The 17,500-nt window shown below is 40.3% G+C and overlaps 2 protein-coding genes across 3 annotated transcripts in view; both read left to right on the top strand.

Moving 5' to 3' along the window:
- The window catches only part of LOC146468560 (uncharacterized), a 2,623-nt gene extending 1,105 nt beyond the window's left edge, over nucleotides 1-1,518 (top strand). Inside the window, exon 1 of the mRNA XM_085124302.1 lies at nucleotides 1-1,518. This exon is cut by the window's left edge and continues 1,105 nt beyond it. Within this exon, the coding sequence (XP_084980428.1) occupies nucleotides 1-1,060 (1,060 nt within the window). The 3' untranslated portion in view covers nucleotides 1,061-1,518.
- The window catches only part of LOC146468559 (ubiquitin carboxyl-terminal hydrolase 24-like), a 55,842-nt gene that overhangs the window by 28,829 nt on the left and 9,513 nt on the right, over nucleotides 1-17,500 (top strand). For both annotated transcript variants that reach the window (XR_014867432.1, XM_085124278.1), the window contains exons 37-57: nucleotides 1,429-1,521; nucleotides 1,643-1,726; nucleotides 2,317-2,428; nucleotides 3,711-3,855; nucleotides 5,634-5,753; nucleotides 6,203-6,243; nucleotides 6,807-6,933; nucleotides 7,904-7,957; nucleotides 8,164-8,246; nucleotides 9,441-9,579; nucleotides 9,778-9,897; nucleotides 10,773-11,023; nucleotides 11,776-11,915; nucleotides 12,270-12,423; nucleotides 13,037-13,196; nucleotides 13,840-13,932; nucleotides 14,684-14,787; nucleotides 15,432-15,545; nucleotides 15,940-16,033; nucleotides 16,449-16,568; nucleotides 16,950-17,033. Coding sequence is in view for 1 of the 2 variants with exons in the window: in XM_085124278.1 (XP_084980404.1) it covers nucleotides 1,429-1,521; nucleotides 1,643-1,726; nucleotides 2,317-2,428; nucleotides 3,711-3,855; nucleotides 5,634-5,753; nucleotides 6,203-6,243; nucleotides 6,807-6,933; nucleotides 7,904-7,957; nucleotides 8,164-8,246; nucleotides 9,441-9,579; nucleotides 9,778-9,897; nucleotides 10,773-11,023; nucleotides 11,776-11,915; nucleotides 12,270-12,423; nucleotides 13,037-13,196; nucleotides 13,840-13,932; nucleotides 14,684-14,787; nucleotides 15,432-15,545; nucleotides 15,940-16,033; nucleotides 16,449-16,568; nucleotides 16,950-17,033 (2,432 nt within the window). In the remaining variant the exon portion in view is untranslated. The remainder of the gene's footprint in view (nucleotides 1-1,428; nucleotides 1,522-1,642; nucleotides 1,727-2,316; nucleotides 2,429-3,710; nucleotides 3,856-5,633; nucleotides 5,754-6,202; nucleotides 6,244-6,806; nucleotides 6,934-7,903; nucleotides 7,958-8,163; nucleotides 8,247-9,440; nucleotides 9,580-9,777; nucleotides 9,898-10,772; nucleotides 11,024-11,775; nucleotides 11,916-12,269; nucleotides 12,424-13,036; nucleotides 13,197-13,839; nucleotides 13,933-14,683; nucleotides 14,788-15,431; nucleotides 15,546-15,939; nucleotides 16,034-16,448; nucleotides 16,569-16,949; nucleotides 17,034-17,500) is intronic.

Raw genomic sequence — 17,500 nt, 5'->3', positions numbered from 1 at the left:
CGCAACTAAAGATCAGCTTTTCCAGTTTAACGGTAATTTGTACAAGCAAATAGACGGCGTTGCTATGGGCTCACCATTAGGACCACTGATGGCTAACACCTTTATGTGCTCCATTGAGGAGAAACTTGCACAAGGAAACAAGCTTCCCAATTTCTACAGAAGATACGTTGACGATACCTTCGCTCTAGTACCCGACTTTGCCGCTGCTACTGATTTCCTTTCAGTTCTGAATGATACACACCCAGCAATCAAGTTTACAATGGAAACAGCAGTCAACAATAGCTTACCCTTCGTAGGCATGGTAATCAACAAGACCGATAACCGCCTCAACACCTCTGTCTGCAGAAAAAAGACCAACAAAGGTCTTCTACTACATTATCAGAGCCATGTTGACAACAGGTATAAACGATCGCTGATAAGAACTATGCTTGATCGCGCCAACCGCTTGTCATCCTCACCGGACCTTTTCTCAAAAGAATGCCAGGATCTGAGAACAATGTTTCTGAAACTGAAATATCCTGAGAAACTTATTGACTCTATTTTCAAGAGTTTCCACGCTTCCCAAGACCAGAACCAAAACCAAATTGAGCCAGTCGACAGCCCCGTACGAATCATCTTGCCTTTTAAAGATCAGAAATCCGCCGACTCCGTGCGCAGACAACTAAGCGATCTTGGAAAGAAAATCGATCGTGTTCTACAACCAGTGTTTACAAGTAGGAAAATCTCGGAAGACCTGAAAGTCACGGAAACAAAACCCTCATTAGTAAATCAACAAGGCGTTGTGTATGAGTTTAAATGCAATTCGTGTGATGCGAATTATATAGGCTACACAAGCCGTCACCTCCACCTCCGCATTGAGGAGCACAAGTATTCCGTCATCGGCAAACATCTTAAGGACCAACACGATCAAAGACCGAACAATCTTCACGAGCAGTTTACGATCCTAAAGAAATGCCGCGGGAAATTCGAGTGCCTTATTTACGAGATGCTTCTAATAAGGAAAAAGAGACCGACTCTTAACACTCAAAAAGACTCCATACCAGCAAAACTGTTCATTTAATTTTGCACATTCTTTCGTTTTACTCCATCTCGTTTTATTCTAATGTCATTTCACACCTTCCTTTCTTTATATAACGTTACCAATCTTATTATAATTTACATTTGATAATGGTGACATGTCGTCGCCGAAACGTCATGTTTTAATATCGCTACTTTTTATTCTGAAATGTTTTTCCAAATCCTTAGTTATCAGATTTTTGAGCTTCCTCCTGAAAATGACCTCACATACTGTCATAAAATTTGACCCTCGCTTGCTCCATTCTCTTGTGATTTATCAATTATGTATACTATTTATAAACTTGTGTTATTATGGGTGACCTCCAGTTTCAGTTAAGTCGTAACTTGTACTTTATAATCTTCTTGTTTTAGTGACAGAACAACGGCAAATGAAGATAGACCCAACCAAGATGATTGACAATGAAATTCAATGGCTTCTAAACTTTGAATGTGGAACTAATTTAGGTAAAGTATTACCCAGTAAATTTTATTGCCTAAGATTCAGTGATGTGACTTTTTAAGTCATTTAACCTTTTCAGTGCCATAACTTTGTTTCCCCTGATTTACTGTGTGTTCCTTTTTGCAGAAAATGAATCTCCATTACTAGCAGGACACTTAAAACTAATTAAAACTCTCTTCACGTGCGAAAGAGTAGACAAGAAAGGACTAGGTAAGAAAACATTTTCATCAGGCTTGATTGTGCATGTGCTGTTATCGGTAAATGTTAAAATTGTAAGGCCTACATTGCTTCTTTGTCATGTTATTATTGTTAACCATAAAATGTGGTGAACTTTAACTTCGAATTTCTCCAAGAATTATTAATGGTTTGGGTAGCTAGGTGTGTCTGGTTTCTTCAGTCCACTTCTTGGTGTTTGGTATTTGGATGAAACACTCTTCCTCATAACTTCGCATGTCTCAGATTGTGATGTCAAAGGCCATGTCTTTACATGATGATTGCCATTTCTTGAAACGTGAAAGGTTTTTTCTCTTAAGCAGAAAGTACCTTTTGTTTACTACATTCTGCAATTTCAGTCCTGAAGCTAAAGGTTGACTCACCAATTATGAGCGTACGGTGTGTTCACTGTGAAAAGTGTTTAGATAGCAATGTATTAAACCGGAGGTTAAGTTAGGCATAAGTATTATTGTACAAGGTACATGCACCAGTGGTCACACCTTCCCCATTAAATTTTGTTAATATGTACAACTCTTATATTCAAGGCTTTAAACTAATTTGTGTGCACAAACTGTTTTAACTTACAGGAGAAAAGTTGATAAAGGACATTTTAGACGATTTTCTCTTCCCTGCTTCTAAACTCATCTTTGACACCAGAAGCACACCGACCAAAGAAACAGTTATTGATGTACATCCTAAGTAAGTTAAACTTTGAATTAAGATTTGGTTAGTTCCGACTTGCCAGAGGTGTCAAGTAAAGCCGGCGACATACTTGTCGATTTTATACGCCAATCGCCGGCATCGGCGAAGACCGCCAGGTGTGCCCGGTGCAGCGATTGTGATTTCCGCCGATCGCCGCGATAACCGTTTAAAATCGCCGATATCTGGCATGCCAGAAATCGGCGATTAAATTCGCCGGCATTCGCCAAGTGTGCCCGTTCCCGCCATTTTCTACGGTCATTACTGCGAATCGCCAGTAAAGTCAACCCATCAGGTTGGGCGATTTTATGACATGAATTTTCAAAACTGCCACATCGCCGCGATCGGCGAAAAAAATCGCTAAGTGTGTCTGCATCAATCGGCGCTGGCGATCAAATTCGCAACGATCGGCGTATAAAATCACCAGGTGTGTCGCCGGCTTAATGGGTATCTATTTTCTCTTTACAGTTTCACTAACTGGTCAAACATGTAAGTGATGAGAGTAAAGCAATTAATAACCAAAGATGAAATGCATTCAAATTCTCCCAACTAGTAACATAAGAAATATATGGAGAAAAGTGAGGAGACTTAACTTGTTGATATTGGAGCTTAAAAGGTTAAGCTTTGCAGAAGCTGGCACCACAAGGAAAGTAGTCGGCCTAAAACAAAAAGAAAGTCTTCCATTCCTATTCTCCTTTGGTCATTTTCAAACTCTTAGTAGCCAGCTATCTTCACGATAAGGAGACTAGTTTCTAGATATTTCTAGGGTCAGGGAGCAATAGCACAGTAAGGCTGTAATAATTACTGCAGGCTCAAAGGGTTGTAGCTTGTGTATCGTAACCTTTATTTCAATCTAAAATATCATTGTCTAGAGTTTTAACTTCCTACCGACCAATCGACCAATCTTGAACCAGAGGGCAATAGCGCAGTTACGCCGTAATGGTTACTGCAGGTGCAAAGAGTTGTAGCTCGCCTGTTGTAACCTTAATTCGACCTAAAATATCATTGTCTAGAGTTGAACTTCCTACCAACCAATCGGCCAATCTAGGACCAGAGGGCAATAGCGCAGTCACGCCGTAATGGTTACTGCAGGGCAAAGGGTTGTAGCTTGTCTATCGTAACCTTAAAATATCATTGTCTAGAGTTTAACTTTCTACCAACCAACCTACCCACCTACCAACTAACCTACCTACCTACCTACCTACCTACCTACCTACCTACCTACCTACCTACCTACCTACCTACCTACCTACCTACCTACTTATCTACTTATCTATTGCAGGTGTGTAACTAGGGAATGTCAAGTAGCTGCCCATGAGCTTTTGGTTGAACTAGCTGATGGTTGTGCTGAAAACTTAGTTAATGTTGTGTCACAGTTGATCGGTATGCACCATATAGGAGACCCAGCTACTCTTAAAGAATGGGAGGTATGTGGACTGTAAGAAAAAAGTAGCTCAATTCGCTGTAAGCGTGAAATTTTAGAAGCTCAAAAACCAACACTTTTAAATTCCAATTCGATTTGGAAAGTGTCCCAATTAGTGCTCTGCGCCATAGACATAGACTTTTGAATAAAGTGATTTGTTTTATTTATTTATTTATTTATTTATTTATTTATTTATTTATTTATTTATTTATTTATTTATTTATTTATTTATTTATATCCAGAATTGAATTCATGGAACTGAATTTGGCAAAAATATGAAGTTTCATAGCGATCTCATTTGAATTTGAGGACATATAATAGTTAGAATTTGTGATTGTTTACAAACAAAAGTATGAAATGCGGGCATTGGTAGTCTGCTGGCCATACTTTTCTGGTTAAATCAGAAAATCAAACTTCTATGTGCCGCCGAATTTGAAGCAAATCCCTGCAAAACTTCACACTTTTGCTAAATTCATAGCGGTTCGGTTTTTCATTTAGTTCTGTGCATTCAAAACTTTCACGCTACCCGAAAATTGTGCTATTGTATTCAGTTTGTTTGAGTCCGATATGAGGACATAGCAGTCAGGTTCTATTGCCTCTTAGCTACACAAAGACGCGTGAGCATTGGTAAGCGAAGTCATAGTTACGGAGTGGAAAATAGAAGCTAAGTAAAACTGGAAGTACAATAGTCTATTTGAGCACTGATAAATGGAAGACGAAACAAAAGGGTCAATATGTCCTTGTCATCCTCAATCGTACGATCGTTGTTTGTAATCAGAGAATACCTTTCTTTGTTTATCCTTGAACTTCCAGCTTAACCGTGTAAATGGAACATACAATTTTGCTGATGAATTTTCAGTATTATTAGATGGAAACAAAGAGTGTTTTGGACTCTCATAACAAATCAAAATTTCTTACTTCCTTTTCTCTGCAATCTGTGTCAAACACCTTACACTTCTCATGAAGTTAGACTAGGCATTCAGTTGCCAGAGTTTGATAACAGTTGAGAGCATTCTTCAGTTGAGTGTCGTGGAATCAAACCCGAAGAAATCACTAACCAATCAGAACAGACGCAAAATGTGTAATGAAGCAATCAGAACTCGAAGCAAAAATACGTAACTTGCGCCAAGCGCGGGAAAACGCTTACGACCAAGTAAATGTCACCGGCGCCAAGCGCGGGAAAATGCGTACGATAAAGTAAATGTCACCGGCGCCGACAGCGGGAAAACGTGTACAACCAAGGACATGTCACCAGCGCCAAGCGCGGGAACATCAAGTGCGGGAAAACGCGTACGACCAAGTAAATGTCACCGGCGTCAAGCGCGGGAAAATGCGTACGACCAAGTAAATGTCACCGACGCCAAGCGTGGGAAAATGCGTACGACCAAGGACATGTCACCGGCGCCAAGCGGGGGAAAACGCGTACGACCAAGTACATGTCACCAGCGCCAAGCGCGGGAAAACGCGTACGACCAAGTAAATGTCACCAGCGCCATGCGCGGGAAAACGCGTACGACCAAGTACATGTCACCAGCGCCAAGCGCGGGAAAACGCGTACGACCAAGTACATGTCACCAGCGCCAAGCGCGGGAAAATGCGCGAAAGTACACCACAGCTGGTTTTGGTTTTGTTTCTCATTGGTTGAGAAAGTATCTCGAGTTTTGCCAATAGGTCACATAGGGTAGCAACGCAAGCGCAAATTAATTTTGACACTCAACTGTTTTACAGTTAATCAGTCTTTAATGTGTCTCGAGATGATAACGTTACTGTTGGTATTTTTAGTTTCAGCCACCCGTTGCTCCAAGAGCGCAGTGTGGATTTGTGGGTCTTAAAAATGCTGGAGCAACATGTTACATGAACTCTGTTCTGCAGCAGTTATATATGCAACCAGGCGTCAGAGAGGTAAGCAACACTGGTCGTCATTTTGCAATATGAATACACTCTTTTTGATATATTAGGACCTTTTTTGTAAGAACGTTGAGGCTGAAATTGACCCAGAGTTTACAAATGTAAGAACATGCTAAGAACGTACACAAGGTAAGACTAAGAGATCTATAAATGATGATGATGATGATGATGATGATGATGATGATGATGATGATGATGATGATGATGATGATGATGATGATGATGATGATGCAAAGTACTTCTCAGTAGCTTTCATTTGAATGGTTACATTCTAGGATTCCTTAGACAGACTAAACTGTACTGTTCAATAGCTTTCATTTTAAGGTTCATCAGCCATTTTCTGATTGTGTTTCTCAATGAAAGTTCAAGGTAGTCCTACGGATCGAGTTGAAATTTGTCAAAATATCTCCATTTTTAACATTTTTATTTTCTGTTTATTGTAGGCAATTTTATCATTAGATGATAGTCATCCGGACAAAGAAAGGTGTGTTTTATATAATGTTTAAAAAACGAGTAGCAGTGTTTTATCGGGATTTAAAAGCCGATAAGACACGTGCTACGAGTTTTCTGAACGGCTTCAAAAACATTCTTGGAAAAGCATGCGTCAAGAGAGTTCTTAACAATGATGCTTTTGTGAACGTTGGAAATTAGCATACGGGAAAAACATTAAACACCGCACACTAATAAGGAGGAGGTTTTATCGAGTTTTTAAACCACTGCATGTGATGTTTTATCGACCATTTGATAGGTCAATGGGATTATGAATTATTAATGAGTTTTTTTAATGTGTATTAATACTTGGGTGTTTTTTTTCTAAAAATTAAAATTATTAATAATTATTATTATTATTATTATTTTCCGCTGAGAAAGCGCGTGTGTTACATCTGACGTCATTTATTTTTGTCTGTACTCTTATAGACAACAGCCACAAACCAATCAGCGTGCGGGAATTTGGACAGTTGTTGTAAAATTTGATATAGTACTGGGAGTTAAAAAGGTTCATAGCAGTGTGTGTAACCCGACTTTTTGGTCGTAATTTTTCCACAGTGTGTTCTTTCAAATCCAGTCTGTGTTCGGCCATTTGATGGACAGCAAGCTACAGTATTTTGCTCCTGAACAGTTTTGGAAGTACTTCAAACTCTGGGGTCAACCAGTTAATGTCCGGGAGCAACAGGTGAGGAGGAAAAATGTTGTTAAATGGCGTTAAAAGTGAAAGATTCTCATTACAGGGACGTATACTGCTCAACCTTATCTATTTTTAAGTGGAAGTACTTTGGATTTTGTCTACATACAATTTCAGTTTTGATTTTCATTATTCCATTTTTTTTGTATTGTCAGTTGTATTAAACGCAGAAAAACAAGATAGTACCGCTCAACGGGTTTTCATTATAAAGTGGGCACATCATTAAATGTGATATCTGGATTCAATTTAAATAAAACTACATTTAATTTGAATTCAAGTGAAAGAACTCATCAGTTAGAACCACCTTGTACAGCATAATAAATAGCATCACAGGAAAGTACTGCACAGTAGCTTTCATTTGAATGGTCACACTTTAGGATTTTATCCACAGACTCAAAAGTTAGAACCACCTGGTACAGCATAAAAAACAGCACCATAGGAAAGTACTGCTCAGTAGCTTTCATTTGAATGGTCACACTTTAGGATTTTATCCACAGACTCAAAAGTTAGAACCACCTGGTACAGCATAAAAAACAGCACCATAGGAAAGTACTGCTCAGTAGCTTTCATTTGAATGGTCACACTTTAGGATTTTATCCACAGACTCAAAAGTTAGAACCACCTGGTACAGCATAACAAACAGCACCATAGGAAAGTACTGCACAGTAGCTTTCATTTGAATGGTCACACTTTAGGATTTCATCCACTGACTCAAACGTTAGAACCGCTTTGTACAGCATAATAAACAGCACCACAGGAAAGTACTGCTCAGTAGCTTTCATTTTAATGGTCACACTTTAGGATTTCATCCACAGACTCAAAAGGTAGAACCACCTTGTACAGCGTAATAAACAGTGCCACAGGAAATTACTGCTCAGTAGATTCGTAGTTAATTCACACCTTCAATTGACCTTTGTTTGAGTTGGACTGCACTTGTTAAAGACCATACTGTGTGTTTCAGGATGCTTTTGAATTCTTCAGTAACCTCACAGATCAACTAGATGAACTCCTAAAGGTCAGTTATGGTTTGTTTCAGTGCAAGTACACTTGTTATTACTCTTTGTAATCCTTTTTTTTTTTTTAAGGCGTGCTTCATTTCGCTTCTGTAGCAAGGCACAGATACTGAATTGCCTCCTTGAATAGGACACCTTTATAAATTGTGATCCATTAATCTTTTTTGTTGTTGTTGTTGTTGTTGTTTTTTCGTTTGTTTATCTACAGAAAGCAGGACATCAGCAGCTGTTTAAAAAGACATTTTGTGGCATGTTTGCTGATCAGAAGATTTGTAAGGATTGTAATCACAGGTGAGCTAGGCCGTGTCTTGATCCCATAGTACTGTGTTGAACCTTCTCTTGTGGTGATCACATAGTAGACTGTAAGTACAGTGCACCACACCAGTGAGGGGTTGACACTTAGAGCGGTTTCCAATTGAGTGTCGTAAAACCAAAACAATTAGTTACTCTGGCCAATCGCAACAGATTTAATTAACACAACGAGCCAATCAGAATTCGAAGCAAATACATGTAACTGGCGCCAAGCGCGGGAAAACGCGTGCAGCGATTGAACTACCATTGGTTGAGAAAGTGGTGCGAGTTTTGTTAACCAATCACAGAGCGAAGTAATGCAAAACCAAAGCAAACGCAAAATTTCTTTCGACACAATTGAAAACCGCTCTAAAACCAAACCATATGGTGGCTGTTAGGACACGAACTAATCATTGCAAACTTAAATGGTGTTGTGGTACTCGGTTTTATCAACAGGGTTGATAAGGTAAGTTGAGCCAAATTACCTTAGGGGCGGCTCTGTTGATAAGACCAAACATTCGTTTTCACTCTCCACAGACGCAGCAGCGCAGTTTCTATTAACCCCCTTATCTGTTTGTACTCACACAGTAAGTGAGTTTAAACCTTCCTTTTCCGAAAGTTCCTAAATCCCCGAATGTTAAAACATAACATAACATAACATATTTTTATTTATATAGCGCAAAATACATGGGTATATGATCTAATGCGCTTTACATTACAATGTTTATAATACTACAATGTTACAGCTTTTAAATAGTTAATATATGGATACTAAATAAAGAATATCACCTATATATGCATGCAAAAGATCTGTAAAATATGTTGCTGAAAACTATAGCCATCTATCACTCTCGAAAAGTTAAGAACATCTTGTAAAAGGAACCGCTTTCACAAATATGCGTTGAAAAGGCCACAAAACAAGTGCAGGAGTTTGCATTTTAAGTATTTTGGTTAACAGTTCTCGCCGGAGTGGCCCGATTTACTTGCGATTTTACAATTTGCTTTTTTTTTTATGATTAGAGCGGAGCACAATGCGATCATAAAAGAGATCGAAGTTCACTTGGAGTGCCTCTCTTTCTTTGCGACAAATTGCGGTCAAATCTTCATAAATTTGCAGCGGAACCAAAAATGATATGTTAAGTCACAAACAGGAACGTAGTCGAATGTGTTGACCAAGAGCTTTCTTGATGATAGGTACGAAAGAGAAGAAGCCTTCCATTCTTTACAAGTGACTGTCAAAAACTACAAGCTCGAAGATTCGCTGGAACAGTTTGTGAATGGTGAGATACTCGAAGGGGACAATGCATACTTTTGCGAAAAGTGCAATGAAAGGGTGAGTATTGGATACACTCATACGGGGAATGATGTTTGGGAGAGTTGAGTGAGCGAAACACGCGAGGAGCGCGAAAATTGCCTCCCTCGAGGAGTAAGGGACACGCATAGGCCATTTCCGATCCTCCCTCTTACTCGTTTTGAACAGTTACTGGATAATTTCTGTATGGGGTCCTTACGTTGTAAACTTACCTTTCAGCGGACTACGGTGAAGCGCATGTGCATCAAGACCCTGCCACCTGTGCTTGTGATTCAGCTGAAGAGGTTTGGGTACGACTGGGAGGCTGGCAGAGCGCTCAAGTTTGATGACCACTTTGAGGTAATTCGTGCTTTTTAAAATTTTTCCAGAATGCAGTGAACGTTGTTGAAGGACTGTACGAAGTGTGAAAATCTAAGCGGGGTGGGAAGGGAGCAACGTGAGCTGATGAAGTGCATTGAAGCCCTGAATTAGCATTGGAGTACAGTATAAGAGTATAGCTTAGTTCCTTCTCCTCCGCTGAGGAATAGGACTTGAGAAGCGTTTTCGCCATTTTCCTTGCCAAGAAGTGTCCTGGGAGGACGTACCAAATTTCTCTCCGCGTTCTTTGACTGCGGTACGTCTTCAGGTAACTTTAGGTCTGTCTCCCTCTGCGCCTCTTTCCACCGTACAGAAGAAGATGGGGACTGCTTCATTTACCCATATTTCTTAGTGTACGAAAACTCTAAAAACGCTCGTTATAACGCACAGAAAAGTTCGAAAATCTTCAAACCTAGCATACACAATGTTGTTGGCGTACTGACGAATTGTGCCAAAAATATTGCTTTCCGTGTGTCAGGTTAAAGAATGAAAATGGTAAAATGTACAGCCATCTTTTTTCTTATGGTGGATTAATCACTTTATTTCTGACAAATTGGCCAAGAAATCAAGCGCGAAAATCTAGGACAATGCCGGAAGGTGTAGTCTCCCTCGCAGCCGTTTTTTGGGCTGTCACGCAACGCTCCCCCCAACGCAACGCTTCTTTTGGGGGGAGCGTTGCGAGACAGCCCAAAAAACGGCTGCGAGGGAGACTACGGAAGGTGGAGTTCGATTAACAATCAGAGCGCGTGGAGAGCACTTTGCACTGGTACATACTAAAACGTTTGAAGAAAAATGTATTAAAAATTCCAGCTCATTTTTTTTTTTTTTTTTTTTTTTTTTTTTTTTTTTTTTTGCAGTTTCCTTGGCTTCTAAACATGGAACCTTACACAACAGAGGGTGTGGCCAGACGTGAGTCTAATGCCAGCACACAGGCGGACACAGACAGTGAGAGTGGCAGTGTAACCGACCTGCACATGTCGGCATCGAACTCCTCTCTACAGTCTAATGTATCGATTAATGCACCTGAGATTCAGTATGAGCTGGTGGGCATCATTGTACACAGTGGACAAGCAAACGCCGGACATTATTACTCGTTCATCAAGGACAGGTGTGTTTTATTTGGTTTTACAACCTCAAACATACTGTATTATAATTAAATAAATAATTTCATTTTATTTCTATCGCATTACATGGGTGCTACACAGTGCAAACACTTTGTAGTACTTGAATATCCCCATTGCCGCGAATTAATTACCTTAATTTCCACGACCAGATCCCAGCTGAGCGCTGGTGATCTAATCCAGAGGTTAGAGGTTCAAATCCCTCCGAGCCAAACCAGATTTCCTTCACAGGGCTCTCAAGCCCGGGGAACTCCTCACTTAAACACTCAAATAATTTCATTCCATTTCTATCGTATTACGTGGGTACGCGGCTCACACACTTTGTAATACTGTATTATAAAGGTTGTGTCTGGTAAATCCCAACGTACTAAGGCGGTGAGAAATTATACAGAACTTGTGCCAACGTAATTACATAGTTACATAGTTACATAGTTACAAGTCAATGAATAAAAGGTACTTGACGCAAATTAATATTAAAATAATTTAATGTTTTAAATGAACATTCCTTATCCATGACCCCCCCCCCCCCCCCCGACATTAACATCATTGTGGGTTTGAAAGGGGAGTGTTAATTTTAATTAAAAGGCGAGTTTATTCGAGAAAACACCTAACTATTTGTTGTGCTTTGTTAAGGTTCTGTCCACAAATTTAACACCATAACAGGACTGGAGGAATCAGTATCTCTCTGGGAAGAAAGGCTTTTAAAGTTGATTATCGTTTTTGTTTTTTCTGCAAATAGAAATGTTGTGAATGGCTGCCAGACCAAGGAAAGGTGGTACAAGTTCAACGACACTATTGTGGAAGAGTTTGAGATGAATGAGAACACGCTGGAAGCGGAGTGTTTTGGGGGCACATACAAAGCAAATGTTTATGACACTGGTGAGTGACTTAAGGGCTGTAGGACTGAAGGACTAACGGACTGTCTGACTGAACGACAGGCCAGCAGGCTGACTGACTGACTAACTGACTCGTTTTCTGACTGACTGACTGACTGACCGACCGACCGACCGACCGACCGACGGACCGACCGACCGACCGACCGACCGACCGACCGACCGACCGACCGACTGACTGACAGGAATGTTTGGTTTATCAACAGAATTGATAAACCAAACATTCGTGATTGACTGACCGACTGACTAGTTGTATGGCAATAGATAGGGAGACTAAAAGTACCAAACCTGGGACTGCACAGCTTTTGTGTGACATCTTAACCTCGCTCTCTTCTTGTAGTAAACAGTTACCCCGAAACTCGCCATCGCTACTGGAGTGGCTACATGCTGTTCTACGAATCCACTGATAAGCTTAGGTCCCAAAACGGTGCTGGAAATGAAGGGCGAGGTGGGCTCCTTGTACGGCAAGATGCAGTCATGGAGGGAGGACAGAGGTACGAATACACTTCAAACATACTAAACACAATTCAACAGAGCATGAAAACTGCATTCAGAAGAAAGGGACGGTCTGTGCTAACAAGTTGGCCGTTTTTATACTACAGACGTATAGAGCATTTTCATTCAACAAAAGGAAGTATTTGCATAAAAATAGAGTTCAATTCCCAGAGGTTTAGTTTGGGACACCAACATGGCCGCCATTTCTTCGTTTTGGGACACCAACATGGCCGTTGTGACGTCATGTGAAAACACTCTATAATGTGTCTGGACGAGTTTTCGGAAATAATTTTACTGCGTCTTTTAGTTCGTCATTTAGTTCATCCTGTATAAAGACCGGCAAGAGACGCATTATACGTCTGGACGAACTAAATCGTCATTGCTCTTCAATGACGAAAAGACGCAGTAAAAGTATTTGCTCTAAGTCCTCCAGACGCATTATACGTCTGTAGTATAAAAACGGCCATTAGTTTTATCAGAGGATCATAAATTTTTGTTGTTGATGTTTTCTGCTTTTGTTTGTTTTTTTGTTGTTTTTTTCCTCTGATAATGCTGTTGCTAGTGTGAACCAGGCCTAAACATTCTGATTTGTATCCGGGATTTTCGTTTTAGGTCCTGTCCACCTTCCCCATCCTCGTCATCAATTTCCTCGAGCTCAGGCCCCCCATCACCTACTCGGACAGATGGCCTGAGTCAGTTGACTGCCTTGCTGCAGAAAGGAGAACGCAAAGGGATATTCAAGGATAAAATGCCAGCCAGCATCCAGAGAGTGGTTAGTGAATGAGCCCTTGGCAGCTAACGGTCACATGGTACAAAACCCACTATACTGGAGAGCAAGATATGCACTGGGACATCCAAAACAAAGAAAATTCAAGTTTGACTGGATGAAGTCGTTTTGTTTTGGATGCCCCAGTGCGTAGCTTGCTCTGCATGGCGGATTTTGTACGATGTGGGCCCAATTTTGTCTGTAAACCGTGACTTGTAAAAAATGTTTTGAAAAGCTATTTTGACGGCAATAAATGTTGCATGTGTCAAGCGAAGCATTGAGAGAAATGTTGCAATTCATAAATGTCTCCGTATCAGTGTTTCTTGGTTACGTTTACTTTCTTAAAATAATTGTGGAAACATTCACGAGGAAGCAGGGATGGCGCAGTGGTGAGTGCACTCGCCTCCCAACAATGTGGCCCAGGTTCGATGCCATGTGTCGGTTGAGTTTGTTGTTGGTTCTTATCCTTGCTCTTAGGGTTTTTCTCCGAATACTCCAGTTTTCCTCCCTCCACAAAAACCAACATATCCAAATTCCATGAAGCCTTCAAAATTCCCATTTATTTATTTTTTATTATGTTATTTTTCTTATCATTTCTGGAATCGTAAGTGGTACGTTATCCTTATTCATTCTTTGTTTCTCTTTTCAGGTTCACACTGAAAATCTCCAATTCATGCAGAACAGAGATGTGTATAATGTGGATTATTTCCGATTTGTCCTCAATCTTGCGTCTTGCAATGCAGTAAGTTGCACGTTATTTTGTTACCATAAAATCGCAAATACAGGGGCGACCTGCACCGTTTACAAGGTCTTACATGGTTGGTAGAGAGGACAAAAGAACGAACAACAGAACAATGCTCCCAATCCTAAAAACAATGCAACTGTAGGTTATCAGGATCCAGTGAAAATAGAGCTCTTTTTAGGTTGCAGGTCTACTCTGAATACAACCCTTGGAACTGTAGTGGTTTGAAAGGCTTTCAAGGAGCTTACTTTCGGGGAGAGCGTGTCTTCGGAATTTGGGGGGTAGAGGGAGAGGGAAAAGGAAGGGCTTTCTATTTTGAGGGAATTTACGTTTAAAAACTGGTTGGATTTGAATTGGTTGGAATTAACCGGTGAACGGGAGAAAAGTGACGGTAGAAATAAAAAAATGATAAGAATCTTGGAGAGGGAGCCACGCACAACATGTTTCACTCGCTGACTTTCTTGTTCGTTAGTCCCACTTAACCCTTTAACCCCTTATATCAAAGAACAAATTCTCCTATCTTTTCTCCTTAATTTTCTTGTAAAAGTACTGGGGAATAGTTATTAAAATATCACGAAAATTCACCTTGGGTGATCATATCCTTAATTCTCATTACCTCAGGGGTTGAATAAGCTTTGATATTACAAGGAGAATTTTGATGCTGATGACTGTTAGGGCTTAAAGGGTTAAGCGCCTGTTCACATGCAAGCTAATTCAGAATAAACTCTCTTGTTTTGTTTTTCCTTTACAGAGAAACACTTCATCTGATAAACAGTCAATCCTATCAGTGTGCAGTCTGCAGCTGGCCGTACAATTCCTGTTTAATACTTATTTTAGGACCACGAAAAAACTCAGGTTAGTCACTTATTAGAGAATTAACTCTGCAGTGTATGTTAAAGTGTAAAAGTGATCCCATGAATTTCCCACTGAGCGTTAGGCCGAGTGAGGAAATGGGAGATCGCGCAAGGCAAAAAAAAGAAATCTCCGACCTCGGCGGGAATCGAACCCACGACCCCCGGGCCTTCCTTATCTCACTAGTCAGACAACCGGTGTGGCGTTCAGAAAGTCCTGGGTTCGGATCCCATTGTACTGCCAGGCTCACTACAAACTGAGGACAGACCTGGAGCGATTTTCTGATTGGTTAAGAAAACTCGCGCCACTTTCTCAACAACTACCAACCACGACTTTCTTTCACGCATTTTCTTGGGCTTGATGACAATGACATGTACTTGTGGCGAGTTCTGATTGGTTCATTGGGTCAGGTTTGGTGTGATTTACATTACGAGTAGGCTCTTATTTTTCTCTGGTACAGTTGAGCAAGCGAAACACGCGAACACGCGCGGAAATCGCCTCCAGCGAGGAAATGCAACGCGCAAGACGATTTTCGCGCGCGCAGGCGTGGTTCGATCGTTCCACTATCCGTGAGACAATTTTTTCAAGAGAAGACAGTTATTGTTGGATGCAGCTTTGATACAAATGATTGTGTTTCTTCTACTCAGAACGCATACAGAGGACTGGTGTAATTGTATTGGTACTATTGTAAAGCACAACAGTGAGGCGTGTTCATGGTTCATGAATTTTCTTGCTGGTGATAGAGGCAAAGGTTATGTCAGGTAACTAACAAAACAATGTACGTACACTTTTTACTCAACTGAAAATTGGTCTTTTACAATGTTGACAAGATTGAATAAGAAAGTTGCACCCACTTTGTAGAGCGTAATAAACAGCACCAAAGAAAAAGTACTGCTCAGTAGCTTTCATTTGAATGGTCACGATTTCATCCACGGACGTAAGAGTTAGAACCACCTTGTACAGTATAATTAACAATACCATAGGAAAGTAATGCTCAGTACCTTTCATTAGAATGGTCACACTTTAGGATTTCATCCACAGACTCAAAAGTTAGAACCACCTTGTACGCCAGCTTAATGAGCAGGACTATTGAAACGAGAAATAAACTGTTGGAACGAGAAATTATAAGTGTATGCACCTCTGCTTCTTTTTCAGACCCTTTTTGCTGGAATGTCCATCGCAAGAGGTTCGCTTCGCTTTCGCCAAGATTCTAGGTCTTACATTTGAAGCTTTCATGATGCATGGTGTGGTAAGAAAATTGCATTTTACAATGTCCCCTTTAAACTTATAGAATGTCCTCGCTAGATTCACGAAGCTTAATAGCACAAGTACTATTGGGTCCGAGCATTACACTTTACAAAGAAATATTTTTTAAGAAAAAAAATACCATCACATTTATTCGATTGCACATATGCCACACATTAACATTCCAATCGTAGCAGTATGCAGGATGTTTGTCCCATGAACTTAGTTTAATGCCCTTAGCTCCCATGAGTCTCCTGTAGCTCAGTGGTAGAGCGTCCGAATAAGTAATCGGAAGGTCTTAGGTTCGACTCCCGATAGGAGCACTCCAGAGGATTTCCTTTTTCCGAGTATGCCTGTGTCACTCACTTAATAATAAGCCATTCTCATTAATATAGATTTATTTTTAAACAACCCAACAGGACTCTGGATCAATCGCTTCGTTGGTAGAGGCCTTACTGGAGATGTGTGATCGTGATGTGGTGGATAATCACAAAAGCTGCTCGGAATACTTTTGGCTCATGAACAGATATGCCACCATGGTTAGTATAATACGCCCTTCTACACTGCTAGAAATAAATCTTCTTGCCTAGAAATAGTCTGAAATGTCAGCCCTCTCCTCCCCCTAACCCACACGGTGCTGAAATTTCAGACTAGCTTAGAAAGACATCGAAGTCTATTCATTGTTCCCAACCCGTTTTAAAATGTGCAATTTCCTCCTCACCCCTCCCCCACCGATAAACACATGTAAGGCATCCTATTTGAATAAATTATAAGTCCAGATCGATCCGGAGCTTGTATTCGGAATTTTACAGTTTTACAATGATTGGAAATCCACAACTTTGGACTTCTTATCCGATACCAAGAGAATACACTCGTTGTATGAACAGTAATTTACTTTATTGTGAACTTTTCCTTTACAGAATTGGAAGACTTGTAAACACCTGATCACCAAAGGGGCATTTACCAAGTTCTTGCATTTCTTGGTCGGACCAAATAACGAAAACGTGAGTTATTTCATCTGATGATGGTACTACACCGAGCAAAATACCTATAGTTGTTTAAATCTGCTTTATATTAAGGGGGGATTTAACCTAAATTTGAATAAAATTTGAAGAGGTTTTAAGAAGAGATAAGAGAAAGAAAATGATTTTTGGAACACCAACAGACAGTTGATACCCACGCAATAGCACCCCAGGTTGCTAGTGGACTAACTTGGTGTCCGTCTATTAATTGTAAACTACAAATTCTAATTTTAAAACTTCACTAAATCTTCAATATTTCTTATTTCTCTTGATTTTACCAATCCTTCTAGAAAAACCATCTCCCAAATATACCCAAAAATCACCCAAAAATTCACAAAACACCCCACAACACAGATTCACGGGATGATGATAGAGTTTTTGGATTGCTTGAAACGTGAACGAGATATTTCCGTTAAACCATGTCAAGTGGCGGAGAAATGGCGTTTCGG

The sequence above is a fragment of the Pavona decussata genome, unplaced genomic scaffold, assembly GCF_977016875.1.
Source record: "Pavona decussata unplaced genomic scaffold, jaPavDecu1.1 SCAFFOLD_130, whole genome shotgun sequence".
NCBI classification, from domain to species: Eukaryota; Metazoa; Cnidaria; class Anthozoa; order Scleractinia; family Agariciidae; genus Pavona; species Pavona decussata.
The sequence above is the reverse complement of the archived record's forward strand: the minus strand, read 5'-3'. Positions and strand labels throughout refer to the sequence as shown.